We start from the raw sequence: 12820 nt of genomic DNA, 5'->3' as shown, positions 1-12820 counted from the left end.
ATCAGATTAGTATAAATACACAAAATTGAAGACCAAAAGGGAATGATTTTTAGTGCAGATTTGGGTGCTGTTCTGCAAAATTTGAATGTAAAATTAGAAATATCAAAAGCACTATTTTAATGGAGACCATGTCCAAGAAAGGGAGGTACATTACCTGATCATCAGGGTTTCATTTCACAGTTTAAGATCAGATTTAACATTGTGAAGTCCAGAAAATAGTTTTACAATGCGACGAGTGCTGTGTTTGTGATATGGATTGATGCAGAATTCCAGGATGATAGGGTTGATTGCATTGCAAAAGACCAGAAAAGTGTTGGCAGCCATTAGATAAATTAATAGTAGCTTTTTGGCTGTCTGATACGAAAATTATAGAACAGTTACTGTATTGGTAGAAAACAACAATTTCATTTATCTTATAGAAACTTTCATGGCATTTACAACAGATGGTTGCAGGCATATTGATAGGTTTTTCTGAGACAAAATAAGCGGACACAACCGAATTTCTGTCCCAGATTGAAATGCCCCAAGACCTAGAGGAATTGGATTTCTTCATCTATATTTTGGAGGATATGGGAATGCAAATAAATGCACAATGAACTCTGCTATATTCTTCATTCAATCAGATGACAACTTCAACCATGAATCCAGTATTTGATTGACATGGCAGGTTTCTCATGCTTCTCTGCCGAAACTTGTTATCTCTGGACTCAAACAGATTTTTATTAATCAGATTTCTTGCACACATTAGCAATTTAATAACATGAATATTGAGTTTTTATTAATTAAACTATGCCTTGAACACTAACCAAACTAAACATAAGCCTTTAACAGGGCTTAACAAATTCCCCAACAACACATAAATCTCAAGTTCTAGACTAGTCTATATTGTGGGAGAACTTGAATCTCTGCATTTGATAGATCCGCCTGAGCTCCTTTGCCACATCAGTTATTGTTGGCCTATCTCCTGGTGATTCACAAATGCAGTTCATGGCAAGTACTTTAAAAGCTTCTACTTGCCGCTCTTTCTCCTCCAACATCTCCTCTCTGAAAATCATTGGATCCAAAATGTCATTGAAGTTATTGTTATGTACATATTTTTTCACATAATCTGCTAAATAGATTCTTTTATTGTTTTCAAGATGGTCGTTGCAGATTTCTTTTTGTCCTGTCAAAAGTATTAGCAGAACAATACCAAAAGAGCAAACATCCTGCTTAGCCATATACTCAGCTGTAGAAAGTCCCATTATTCCTTCCATTCCATCTTTCATATCCATTTCATCATCAGAAACTGCATAACACACTGAGAAATCTGATAGTTTGGCAGTACAATGTTCACTCAGGTGTATATTTAAGCAGTGGATATTTCTATGGACAATAGGCCTGCGGAATGAATTGTGGAGATAAGTTACCACATTGGCAATGTCCATTGCAATTTTTAATCTACATCCCCACGATAAAGGCTGAACATGACAATTATTGTTCTTACTAGAAATTTGATCATCAAGATTTCCTCTCTCCGCAAATTCGAATACTAAAGTAGGAACTTTAGTCTCTAAGCAGCATCCCAGTAATTTCAACACATTCTTATGGATACTCATCAGTGATGCAATCACGATCTCATTGAACACAACTTCGCTTCGTTGAAAGTTGCCTTTAAACTTCTTAATGAGCACAGGTTGGTCTCTCAGAAAACCTTTGTAGAACTTGTAAAATCCATTCTCATGTAAAAGTTGTCTCAGGTCATAGTTATTTGTTGCTCTCTTGAGCTCCTTGGCAGAGAAGCCACAAATAGGATTACATTTACCATTACAAAAGGCAATGAGCTGCTGTAATAATATGCTTCCATTCCTTATGAATGCTTTCTCTTCTTTTGATTTCAACGTAGCCCTAATCCTGAAACACATAGTCATCCTACCTGCCCACACAGTTTAAATTAATAGCATTCTGATTTAGATCTAAAGTCTCGTGCAGAAATATTTTCAACTACTTTAATTTGTTGGAATTTAAACCTTATACTGAAAAAAAAAAAAAAAAAAAACAAAGGATTCGAAAGGAAACTGCACCAAGAAGATCATGTCAAACATATCCCATGAAGAACTTTACCTGCTAGCTGGATCCTCCCTGAACTTTTATTGTAACTCAGCATTAAAATGATAACTTTCTCTGTTTTCCACCCCACATATAAACCATGAACCGCAGCAGAAATAAACACAAGACTACAACTAGATACAGACCAAATTTCAAATTTTTGATTCTTAGTTCTTAATCAACATCAAAACACGAACAGAGAACGAGATAAAATCATAGAATGAACAACATATAACAGACATAAGGTTTTAATATTAAGAACAAATATTTAGCAAAAAATAGGGACAAAAAAACAAATATATAGAATGAATATACTGCAGAGCTTAAGCTACATATTCCAGACTTATGAGCTTGTGTCTGTCTGTCTAATCCATAAGAGGGATAGGGAGAGAGTACCTCTAAAAGATTGGTCTCTGCGAATAGATGGGATCTTGCAAAGTGATTTACAATTCAGTGAAATGATCTGTAGCAGGTAAAACCAAGTTGAACTTGAAGAATTGTTGCCGGTCAAGGTTTTTTTTAAAGGTATAGTCCAAGTCTATTGAATATCAAAAAGAAAAGACAAGTCAATCATGAATTACCCCTTTTCTTACTCTCACCAACTAGGTAGCCCTTCTTCAACAAGGATTTTGACACTTTTCCCACTCTGCAAAAGTTCACTTTTTTTTTGCAAAAAATGCCGTGAGTAGAGATTTGAATGATTAAAATAATAAAAAAAATGTTTGAATTTTATTACTCTACTTAAATAAGTATTTATATTTTTATTATATCTAAATAAATTCTTAAATTTTAATTTACTTTTAAATAAATCTTTAATATTTAATTTGTACTTAAATAAATTTTTAATATAAATTAATTTTTTTAAATAAAAATTTATTTGTATACAAATTAAAAAATAAAAATTTATTTAGATACAATAAAAAAATATAGACTTGCTTAAGAAAAATAAAATAGTTCAAGGGCTTTTTTAACATTTTAATCAATTTAAATCCTATAGTTACGATATGCTAACTCTTAAAAATAACTATATAAAATAATTGAGTTAATTCAATGTATAAAAGAATTGAAGTGGGAATAATTGTAATAAATTCTTATGGAAGTACGGTTTCAAGAAGTGGAGAATAAGACCAATGTCATATTCTACATTAACTTATAAAATATTATAAATTTTGGTCCATTAAATTTCATAATTTTATTTTAATTTTATCTCATAAAAAATATTTTAAAAATTAAAAATAATATAAATATTTATATTCGAAAACCAACTCTAATAATGTAAGATTTATGACCCTTGTCTAATATCAGGGCAACCAAGCATAAAATGAATGGTGGCTGAGGCCTTAGCAGTCCCAAAAAAAAGTCAAATTAGCTGTAAATGAGAAATATTGGGTGATCTTTGAAATGGACTTTCAGATTGTACATTCTCAGCTATCAAGTGACGAGGGAACTAAGAAATGGAGAGTAACAAGGCTCATCATCGATGACATTATTTCTCAGTTTAATTCCGGAAAAGAAGCTTTCCGTTGTGAGAAGAAATGGTAATAGAGCAGCTGACAGGGTGGCAGCCCAATCTGAGATGTGGGACAACCTCCATCCTCGTTGGTGATGATTCACCTGCTCCACAGTAAATGGAAGAATGTAGCAGGAAGTACATGAGCTATTTTTTTTAAGCAGAAATGGTTTCCTGGGTTTTGTTCGGTAATTTTTTTAATGGATCCGGACAAATTTATTTACGTAAGATTTAACAAAATCATACACAAATTAGAGATAGTATATGTATTCTAGTTGACATGCATCTGAACTTGTTGCTTTGTCAAGAATATTCATCTTTGTTTCAGACACAATTCCATTGAAGTTATCGTTAAATCTTGATTTATCTTTACATAGTCATAATTTTAATTTATTTTATAGTAAAAAAAATTATAAAAATTTTTTAAGCTAATAAAACTTAAATTAAGAGGGAAATTGTAGTTTTATAAAAAATAATAATAATAAATTTCTACTGAGCGTAAAATTAAATCCACTCTAGACAGGAATCTACTGCATTAAAAGGTAGTATTATCTAACTAATACATCCAACCAAATCCTACCATGTCGAAATCCCTCCAAAATTTATGATTAATAAATCATTTTCTTTACTCCCATTAGTAACTTTTGATTGGATGCGACAATATTTTCTTTTGTCCTCTCCTTTTTTCATTTTTTTTTTTTAATTTGAGAGACGCATGCATAATTAACCCAATTTCTTTGTTCGATTTTGTTTTCCAACATTTGATATCCAATCTCCAATCAAGTAGGAAAATTTGTGTGACTCAAATGTAAAAACAGTGAAAGACCAAAACATACCTTATATAGGGCCAAAGATGTCGATTTAGGAAATTTAAAGAAAATAAAGTAGAGCTGGGCATAAATATTTTAGAAATCCAAGCCCAATCTCCGCTTTCTCTGGGATCTCTCCTCCCTCTTCTGCCATTTTAAAAACCTTTTTAGAAATTTTATTTTAAATTTTTTTTTATTTTTTAATAAAAATATCACGTAATAATCTCATATCATATAACAATCATGTGCCATCCACTTTAATATTAAAGATTGGGTAACTTAATACACAAAAATAAAATTTAAATACTTAATTAAATATTTTTTTGTTTAAGTATCATATTAAAAAAAGTACAAAAATTTAAAAATCAAACGAGGTATTATCGCTTTTCATTTTCTCTCTTCTTTCCCTTATCTTCATTGAGATTTTATTAAAAATTTGATAATTTTAATTTTTGAATATTAAGTTCAAGTTATTATTTGGGTAGTATAAATCTCACATTTTAATTTATGTTAAAATTCTTTTGAATTTAAATTATCCCAAGTTTAAATCATTTGAAATATGAATTCTTTCTTGTATGACTCTTTTAACTTTTGAGTCTATACAACCTAATGGAGTTTGGCTTTAAATTTTTGGGACAGCTTTTTATATTTGAATTAATTTTATCTATGTCTCATTTTCTATTTATGATAGATGAAAATAAAGGTTTTTTTTTATTATTTTAATGCCTTCCTCCTGTAAATAAATCATTATGATGTCCTCCAATGCATTTAGTTCTAATTAGACATCCTTTTTAGTCATCCCATTTATAATCATATAAAGATAAGAATAAAGTACATGATTATTCTTAACTTTTAATAAAGCTACACTTTAATCTCTAATCTCTCGGTTATTTCTTAAAATTTAAATTTTAATCTTTTAGTATTTTTTTATGTAATTATAAATATGAAATACAATAATAAAATATTATATCATATCTAATAAATCATTAAATAATGAAATAAATTAATTAATCAACAAATCAAAATATAATTAAATAAATTCAACATAAATTATGTTAAATTTATATATTAAAACTTAAATCTCAAATTTTAAGGTTCTAAAACCTCTTTTTATCGTTAAGCCAATGCATCATTAGCAACATTTTAGTCAAATGTTAAAAAATTATTGTTTCATTTGATAATAATGATATTAGTTTCATTCATATTACATATTGATAGAGTTTTTGTATAGACGGCATTATAAATAAATTGCTTCCCATATAGAGCCAACAAAGCATATCAATAAATGATTGATTTAATTAATTAAGGTTCATCTTATTCGATAAAGAAGTTTTAGGTTCGAATCTTTATGATGGTTATTTGTTGAAATCATTTCGAATATAAAACTTACAATCACTTATTTTAAACCATTAAGTACGTAATATCTTATCCTAATCTAAGAGATTAAACAAATTATTCACTTTGAATTTTTGAAAAAATAAAAATAAAACAAAACAAAGCATATCAAAAGAGCATACAAAATGTTGTTTTCAAGAATAAGATTTATTTCTTTTGAAATTTTGGAAAAAACAATGTTTCCTGTCGACTTATTTCGAATCAATCTAATTAATAATTTTTTCTCAATTTTCAATTGAGAAAGTGGAATAATTTTTTTTAGAAAACACATTGCTATGGATAATACAAAAGGATTTATATTATGTATAAAATTGAAATTGAAATTTTATATTTATGAAAAAAGATTTTTAAATAATTACATAAACTATTCCAACTAAACATTGAATTCCAAAAGTGCAATATTGGCTTTTACTTTAATAATTCTCAGTCTATGGTCGAATATAAAAACAAAGCCATGACATGAAGTAATGAACAATAATTGTTGGTTGTGTCAATTATTCTTGTCTTGTGCACAACACATTTTTTGTTGGAATGCTTTTTATTCTCCAAATATTCTTCCACATTGTAGCTAACAAAACAAAGAGCTTTGTTAAATACACAACTAAAATTTAATCATGAAAACAAGCACCACTTTCTAATTATATATCTAATTGGTGCTTTTGACACTTTGGTGCAAGAAATCCCAATTCCATGCTTGTACCATTAGAGAGTGATACTTTTTATTTGCTTAAATTTAATTGATGCTCTTTTATCTTTCTTGGCAACAAATTAAATAGGTATCTTTACATGTGGATTATAGGATAACAAATTTAACACCTTTTTTTTTTATAACATGGTCGATGATATTTATCTCCAAGTTAGGCTTGTTCGAATCTAATTTTATTTACGAATGATTTTAAGAGTGTATTTTTCAACATTAATCTAGTGTATTAATGACTACACTAGAGTTAATTTAATGTAATATAATTTTATTTTGAATTACAATTAGAATTAATGATTTTGATGAAAAAGAAAATGAAATGGTAAAAACATTTTACCTATTTTATGAATAGTAAAAAAGTGATTAACTTTTTGGTTTAATACTTAAAACAGTTTAAAAAAATATGTAAAGTGAAAATTCGAATTCTATCGTCTTCATTTTCTATCTTGTAAAAAAAAAAGGTGATCATTGTTGAGTTATGGAAGCCATTTCTACTTACGAAGAAATCAATAATAGAAAACATAAATGAAACTTAAAAAAAAAAAATGAAGGTTTAATTAGGAAAGCCTTATTGAGAATGTAATCTAATTACAATTTCCTTAAATTTTAAGAAAATTCATAGTTTACTCCTTGAAATTTTACACATTGATGTTGAGATGAAAATTTTTTTCAAACGCTAATAAGTTTTTGGTTTAGTGGTAAGAAAGAAATCCTAAAATTTTTAGATTTTAAGTTCAAATTCAAATGTGTATGAATTTAATTATTTAATTAAATTATAATTTATTAGTTGATAATATGAATATACTATTTGATTATAAGCATAACGATAGTAAAAAAAAAAAAAGAAAAAAGAAAACTCCTCAGCAATCTAAAAATTTTAACATATATTAATTTTATAATTGCTAAACTTTTATTTCGATTTCATTTTATCATTATTTTGAATTGGTTCTATTTGGATCACTGACTTTTTAAAGAGAGCATTTATTGCAATTGTTGCATTAAAATAAATTAATTATAATTTAAAATTATATGAATTTTGTAGAATATTTTAATAAATTTTACACAATTTAAATTTATAATTAATTTATTATAAAAATTATAAATAATATTATCGTAATGAAAGAATCAAACTAAAATAATGTTTACCGTACAAACTTTCGTTTTTTATAATACATAAAAATTTCAGATAAATAGATTAATTTAATCTCAATTAAAACATAAATACTAAGAATTATGTCCCCCATTGAAAAATATAAAGACAGATGTACGATGAGATTTAACCCAATATCACTTAAGTAGTCTGGATCTGTCTTTACCGATTGATGATACCTTCTCTCACTATTACACAACCTCAAAAGAAAGAAGAAAAAAAAAGTAGTCACATTGGCCATATGACAGCTTTTAGGTTAAGGAAGGAAAGCATGGTAGAATATTTCAAATTTGATAATTTTAAATATGTTACAATAATATAAAATATGAAAATATTAAAATTTAAAATTTTAATAAAAACTAAATTTATTATAAGTAAAAAATTTTTCATGTTTGTTATATGGATGCAAATTATAATATAATAATTTTTATATTTTATATGTGTGAGATACAAAATAAATACAAGCAAATTCTATTATATATCCACAAATGTATTTCCAAACATGTTTCTTGAAAATAATTTTTTTTTACGAGAGTATATCAATTATAATTTTTTTATTATAATATTATAATTGTCTAATCTTAATACAAAGTTGTGTAAAATACATTATTATAAGTGTAAGCTTCACATAAATTTTTTTTATAAATCTTATATAATTTTAAATTATAATGAATTAATTATAATATAATATTTATAAATGAAATGCTAGCTCATTATACCTTTAAAAAATTGCCTCATTTTCTACATCCCTTAAATTAAAAAAAGAACTAACATATTTGAATTATCCAAAAAAATTTTCTAAATATACCATAAAAATTTTTTTAAACACTTCTTAATTTAAAAAAAAATACTCACATAGTAAATACTAATTTTAACCTTTAATAAATGATAAAAATCCATCAATAATTTATGCACCAAATCCTTCTTTTAAATTCATCGATAAAGAGAATTATATTGCATTATTAGAAATGAGCTTTCGAAAATGTAATTATATTTTTTAAAAATATAATATAATTTTTAAAAATTTATTTTTAAGAGTGCAATATAATTCTTAAAAATTCATGAAAACTTAGGAAAATAGATTATGAAAAGACTTTAAACTTCTTGTACATTTACTTTCGATAAATTTGATTTTACTTAAATCTTATTGTGAATTTCTATCTATATTTATATAATTTCAACTACTATTCAATTAAAATAGATTGAAAATAAGATAGGAATATTTCTTTTAATCACTATAAAACTAAAATACATAGATGATTTGGAGTTAATTTGATGGATTTAAGTTTTTTTTTAATTGAAAAGTGAAGAGAGAAATATGTAAAAAAAATTAAAGATAAATCATTGAAAGTGAGGAATGGAGGGGTATTTAATAAAAATAAAAAATTAAATTTTAAATTCAGGAGATATTTAAAAATGAGGAGCATAGATATAGTGTGAATAGAAATTAAAAAAAAAAAAAAAAAAAAAGGAGAAAACAACAATCCACGAAAATGATAAAACAAAATTTTTATATAGTTTCGTTTCTATTTTTCTCCGTCAGAAAACACAGAGCAAAAAGGAAAAAAAGAAAAGTGAGAGACAATGTTTGCACTCCGCTGCTTTCTTGATTCTCAACTCGGCTCCTGACTCGTTCTTCTCCTAACTTGGTTTTCTTTGACTCAGTTTTTAACTCGAGTCTTTTCACCATGGACGATCGTACTCGTCTGAGACATTGCTCTCGCCGCCGGTGGTGTTGCACGTTCAATGTGCCTCCGTCGAGTCCTGAAAACCCTCATTTGTCGCAGCATTACCGTAACAATAACAGCAACTGCAAAACCAAAGTCGGTCCACAAAAGGCTGACTTTCTCTCCAAACTCACAATCCCCAACTCTGTCCCCAACTCACCCCAAAGTTCAAAATCCGGGTTAACTCTAGTGAGTCGGATCGACCGGCGTAGGATCCTTTCACCCGGCCGAGTCTCCCCCATAGACCACAACGATTCCTTGGAAGAAGATCACCACTCTTCGCGCGCCACCCCATCCGCCGCCGCAGTTGATTCCATACCCAGACGATCGCGGAGTTTTCGGGCCAAAATAGAGAGCCCGGATACTCATCCGGGTGGGGATCAAGGTCGGGTGGAAGGAGGGAGAGTAGGAGCGTACGATGTGAGGCTGAATTTGAAAGGAAAAAATGGTGGGTTTTTGGTGCTGGAGCTGAATTCGGGTGTTTTGGCTTCGAATTCAGAAGTTTTTGCGGGTTTGATTGTTGCAGGTTCTTTGGGGAAGAGAATGTGTAGAATAGAGGTTCCTGAGGTGGAAAATTTAGGGGTTTTTAGAGCAACCCTTGAGCTTATGTTTGAAGAAGATATAGCCAAGAGGCTTGTCAAAATTGGGGTTTATAGAGCTATTGATATACTTGAGGTAAGCCCTCTTTTCTTTGATTTTCCAATAGTTTTGTAAATTTTGGTCTGTTTCTTTTTATCCTCTTGCATTGAAATATTTAGTATGTGTTGATATTATTGTTTAGGGAAAAGATAAACTGTTACAAGAAAATAAGAAGTTTTTATGTTCTGAAAAAAGACCAACATTTTCACAAATGGAAATTCATGAGTTCTTGTTAAATTCTAAGTTTTTCTTTTTCTTTTTAATATGCAAACTTTAAAGATTGATCAAGTCGAAGGGATGGGAATATATGAAACTGTGATTCTTTTATCATGTAGACGATCATTTTGATATGATATTTGCTGCTGGAAACCAATGACTTGGAAGTTATTAGTTGTTTTGTTGGTCGAACATCCTTTTAGATTTATAGGGATATCTTTGAGCATTGTTTCATGCCCTTATTTGACAAATCAAGGACTTTTAAACAGAGAGATGACAAAAAGTTATTTTCTCAGCATGCAAGTCTTGAATCAAGAATTCTTGTTCGAGGAGCTTTCTCTGGATTTTGGAGATTGTGAAGCTCATTTGGGAGAACTTTTTTATTGTTGTCTAGTTCTTTCTTTTCCTTTTTTGTCACTAATTGGTCCCTACTGCTCAATCTGCTGCTATGCCCCTACCTATTAACTGATATGAATATCATCCAGTGGAGAAGACACCGCACAAGTGTTTTGAGTAGAATTACACTGAAAAAAATGTTAGAGCATTCTGCTTTACTGATTTCAAGAGAATTTTTAAGTTAAAGAACATGAATTGGCAAACTAATTGTATGAAACGTGTGTGTGTGTGTGTGTGTGTGTGTGTATATATATATTTGCAAGGACCATCAATAAAGTAATTTTTGATACCTCATTTTTACATAAAACCCAAGAATACAGTAAACTTTGATAGCATTGCTAGAATTTCCATCCTCAAAAGTGTAAATATCCCAACAAGTAATTATTTCTCATTACTAAAATTTAATCCTATGGAAAATATAGAGTGCTTCTCTTCATGAAGGTTTATCAATGACATGTGCTAAGGTTTTTAAATGCCTTTAGGTGCCAACAGGAAAACAAACTTTTTCCTCCCACCCAATTGTTAGCGAATTAAGATTTTTATTTTATGAGTTGTGCTTCTTATCTCCAATTCGTGTTACTTTTATTATCTGGTCTATTCTTTCTTGCTGCAATTTTCTCTAGATGTCTTTGCATTTCCTCCTTTTCCAAAGCATGAAATCATAATCACCAATCATAATTGCCGAAGATCATTCTGGAAATTTCAGTTTTCCCTACAAAATCTATTGAATTGGTTCCTGTTTTTTGGTTTCAGAAGCTATTTCTCTCTAACTGTTACTGCCACCAATTCAAGCTTTATTTCAAGTGAAAAGCTTGATCCCCTTTTAGATATTACTATTTTTTTTCTTTAAAATACTGATATCATTTGAAATTGCAATCAGGTATCAGCGACCATTATGTTTAGCAGAGGTGTTTTGTCTTGCCTAAAGTACCTAGAAGCTGTTCCTTGGACTGAGGAAGAAGAAGAAAAATTAAGGAGCTTGTTTACAAGGTTCAAGTTTGATGACCCAACAAGTAGAGATATCTTGGGTAGACTATATTCTCAGCAATCAACAGATACCCACCAAAATTTATCCAGGCATCTTCTTTCATCCATCACCACCTGCTCTGATGCCAATGCAAGAAATGAGCTGAAGTCACTGGTGAAGGGTCTCCTCTGCAAAAGCTCAGTCTATGAGAAGGAGCAACCTGATGTCAACAGGGAGGATTTCTATGCTGTTTGCCAATCTTGTGTGAGTGTGCTAGTCAACCTCTTTGAGGAGGCCTCCGATGCTATACCCTATGAAAGAATGGCCCAAAAGGAGATGGGTAAGCCTCTAATTGAACGCATCTCCAGACAGGTGGATAATATCAATTGGCTGTTAGAGATCCTGCTTGATCGACAGATAGCGGAGGAATTTGTGGATCAGTGGGCCCATCAAGGGAATTTGCTTAAAATGCATGAGAGAGCATCTCCCATGGTTAGGTATGAGCTAAGCCGTGTTTCTGCAATTTTGTTCATTGCAATGGGTACAAGAAAACTGCACTGCCGTTCAGATGCCAGGTCAGCACTTCTCCTAGCATGGTTTGGCCCAATGTTATTGGACTTTGGTTGGCTTCAAAGATGCAGAAAGGGGCTTGACATGAAGGCACTGGAGGAAGCTATGGGTCAAACCCTCCTTACACTTCCTTTGAAGCAACAGTATGTTCTGTTTATGGAGTGGTTCCGATGTTTCTCTATGCATGGCACTGAATGTCCTAATCTCAGCAAGGCCTTCCAGATTTGGTGGCGCAGATCTTTCCTTAGGGGCTCTGAAACATATGCCATTGAATCTAGGTAATTGAGTAATATTCTTTTAATATTGTTTCCCACTTGTGTGTGATATTGCGATAGCGTAGCATGAAAGATTCACAAACATCTGTAAGAAGTGAATAATGTAGAATCTATGTAGAATTGTTGTAATCACTTTAACCTGTAAGATGAAAATGGCATCCTATTTTCTGGGAAACGATGCTTGTCTTTTATATATGCCGACAAGGATGCCGTTGTCAAGTTAGAGAGAAGGAAATACAATAAGATGCAGGTTAAGACTAACCTAAAAACTACAGAAACTTCTTTTGGTTTCCAAGAATAGTGATCTTGAGGTGTTTTTATAGTAGAATTTATACTTTGTAGTTGATCAAAGGATCAAAGGTGCAAGGTTAGGAATGA

At 29.9% G+C, this 12820-nt stretch overlaps 2 protein-coding genes across 3 annotated transcripts; one reads left to right on the top strand and one right to left on the bottom strand.

The window, feature by feature from the left end:
* Nucleotides 1-753: 753 nt before the first annotated feature.
* On the bottom strand, nucleotides 754-2707 carry LOC111300628 (non-functional pseudokinase ZED1-like). 2 transcript variants are annotated; one of them, XM_022896255.2, is made up of 2 exons: nucleotides 2485-2707; nucleotides 754-1911 (listed from the first exon to the last, which is right to left on the bottom strand). In XM_022896255.2, the coding sequence occupies exon 2, from the start codon at nucleotides 1908-1910 to the stop codon at nucleotides 876-878; it is 1035 nt and encodes a 344-aa protein (XP_022751990.1). In that variant the 5' UTR covers nucleotide 1911; nucleotides 2485-2707; the 3' UTR covers nucleotides 754-875. The 2 variants fall into 2 exon arrangements, with proteins under 2 accessions (XP_022751990.1, XP_022751989.1); XM_022896254.2 differs by having other exon boundaries at nucleotides 754-1915; nucleotides 2485-2706.
* A 6434-nt stretch (nucleotides 2708-9141) lies between these two features.
* LOC111299765 (BTB/POZ domain-containing protein At2g13690-like) lies at nucleotides 9142-12617 on the top strand. Its single transcript, XM_022895206.2, has 2 exons — nucleotides 9142-10054; nucleotides 11511-12617. Exons 1-2 carry the CDS (start codon nucleotides 9341-9343, stop codon nucleotides 12447-12449), a joined length of 1653 nt encoding a protein of 550 aa, XP_022750941.2. The 5' UTR covers nucleotides 9142-9340; the 3' UTR covers nucleotides 12450-12617.
* The last annotated feature ends 203 nt before the right edge of the window (nucleotides 12618-12820 follow it).

Source organism: Durio zibethinus, chromosome 18 (genome assembly GCF_047325235.1).
Source record: "Durio zibethinus cultivar Kanyao isolate XHJ-2024 chromosome 18, ASM4732523v1, whole genome shotgun sequence".
Classification (NCBI taxonomy): domain Eukaryota; kingdom Viridiplantae; phylum Streptophyta; class Magnoliopsida; order Malvales; family Malvaceae; genus Durio; species Durio zibethinus.
The sequence above is the reverse complement of the archived record's forward strand: the minus strand, read 5'-3'. Positions and strand labels throughout refer to the sequence as shown.

Coding starts and splice junctions, on each gene's coding strand:
- LOC111300628 (XM_022896255.2), bottom strand. CDS start 1,910: ATGACTATGTGTTTCAGGATTAGGGCTACGTTGAAATCAAAAGAAGAG.
- LOC111299765 (XM_022895206.2), top strand. CDS start 9,341: ATGGACGATCGTACTCGTCTGAGACATTGCTCTCGCCGCCGGTGGTGT. Junction 10,055..11,510: donor GAGCTATTGATATACTTGAG/GTAAGCCCTCTT, acceptor AATTGCAATCAG/GTATCAGCGACCATTATGTT.